At 50.7% G+C, this 1504-nt stretch overlaps 1 protein-coding gene across 1 annotated transcript in view; it reads left to right on the forward strand.

Annotated features, from left to right (window-relative positions):
- ANKRD39 (ankyrin repeat domain 39) overlaps positions 1–1288 on the forward strand; it is a 21663-nt gene extending 20375 nt beyond the window's left edge. The window contains exon 4 of the mRNA XM_011969679.1: positions 829–1288. Within this exon, the coding sequence (XP_011825069.1) occupies positions 829–972 (144 nt within the window). The 3' untranslated portion in view covers positions 973–1288. The remainder of the gene's footprint in view (positions 1–828) is intronic.
- The last annotated feature ends 216 nt before the right edge of the window (positions 1289–1504 follow it).

Below are 1504 nucleotides of genomic sequence, written 5' to 3' on the forward strand. Positions count from 1 at the left end.
TACTGAACTCCAGCCTGGCCAACAGAGTGAGACCCTGTCTCTCAAACGCAAACTACTGAACTCCAGCCTGGCCAACAGAGTGAGACCCTGTCTCTAAAACGCAAAGTAAAAATTTAAAAATACAAGAAAATAAATGAATAAAAGTTCCTAAAGGGTGGGGGCCATGTCTGGTGCCTCCTGTGCCCACAGTGCACAGCACCCTGTAGGTGATGTGTGCAGGCTTGTGAGCGATGCCTGGAGATACAAGGTGCTGTATTCGTTTTTAATGTGTAGGTCTGGCCAAAGACAGTTCGCAAAGGACACAAGAAAGAAAACTCAGGCTAGCTGTGAGAATGGCACTGGGATACTCCGCAGATCAGTATAAAGTCATTGGGATTTGGTAGGAATTAGGAGAAATCTACTCGAACAGCCGTGTCTCTGTTTCCATGAGGCCTCTTTTTTTTTTTTTTTTTGAGTTGGAGTCTCGCTCTGTTGGCCAGGCTGGAGTGTAATGGCGCGATCTCGGCTCACTGCAAACTCCGCCTCCCGGGTTCAAGTGATTCTCTTGCCTCAGTCTCCTGAGTAGCTGGGATTACAGGCACGTGCCACCACACTCGGCTGATTTTTGTATTTTTAGTAAAGATGGGGTTTCACCATGTCAGGCTGGTCTCGAACTCCTGACCTAGTGATCCGCCTACCTCGGCCTCCCAAAGTGCTGGGATTACAGGCGTGAGCCACCGCACCCCGAGAGGCCTCTTTTTTAGAAGGAAGAAGCCCCTGAAAGTGGAACAAGAAAGAGCAGAGCCCAGTGCGGGGTATGCCCTTTGATTCCAGCCTCTCTCTCCACAGGCCGCTGAGAGGGGTCACGGGGACATCTGCTCCCTCCTCCTGCAACACAGCCCCGCCCTGAAGGCCGTCCGGGACCGAAAGGCACGGCTAGCATGTGACCTGCTGCCCTGCAACAGTGACCTGCGGGACCTGCTATCCAGCTGAGCTGCCACCCTGTCTCCAGCTGCCTTTAAAGGGTACACAGACCAGTTCTCCATGCCCCTGCCTTGGTCAGCATCCATGCTGCTGGGCAGGGAAATGAGGCCAGACGACCCAGGAAGAGCCCCAGTCTGGTCACTCTGGAAGCGAGGGAGTAGATCTGGTGTGGCTAAAAGTGTGTAAGCCTGGGCAGATGATCATATTCTAAATTAGTTCACATGAGACATCTATTCATTTGGAAAAAAATAAAGTGATATCCTTACCTCATCCCACACACAAAGATAAATTACAAGATTAAATATCTAAATATAAAAACACAAAACTATGTAAGTATTAGAAGAAAATAGGGACTATGTGAGAAGCTGCTTTCTAGCTGAATGTCCTTGGGAAAAGTCACTTTAGCTGTCTGCCCCTCTGTTTCCTCTTCTGTACAGGCAGTGGTTATCATAGGGCCTGCCTCAGGGTCACTGTGGGACGAGGTGAGTGCGCACAGGGAGAGCCCTCGAGAGAGGGCCTGGCACGTGGCAGGCAGCCTGAG

This window comes from Mandrillus leucophaeus, unplaced genomic scaffold (genome assembly GCF_000951045.1).
Source record: "Mandrillus leucophaeus isolate KB7577 unplaced genomic scaffold, Mleu.le_1.0 Scaffold9, whole genome shotgun sequence".
In the NCBI taxonomy this organism is placed as follows: domain Eukaryota; kingdom Metazoa; phylum Chordata; class Mammalia; order Primates; family Cercopithecidae; genus Mandrillus; species Mandrillus leucophaeus.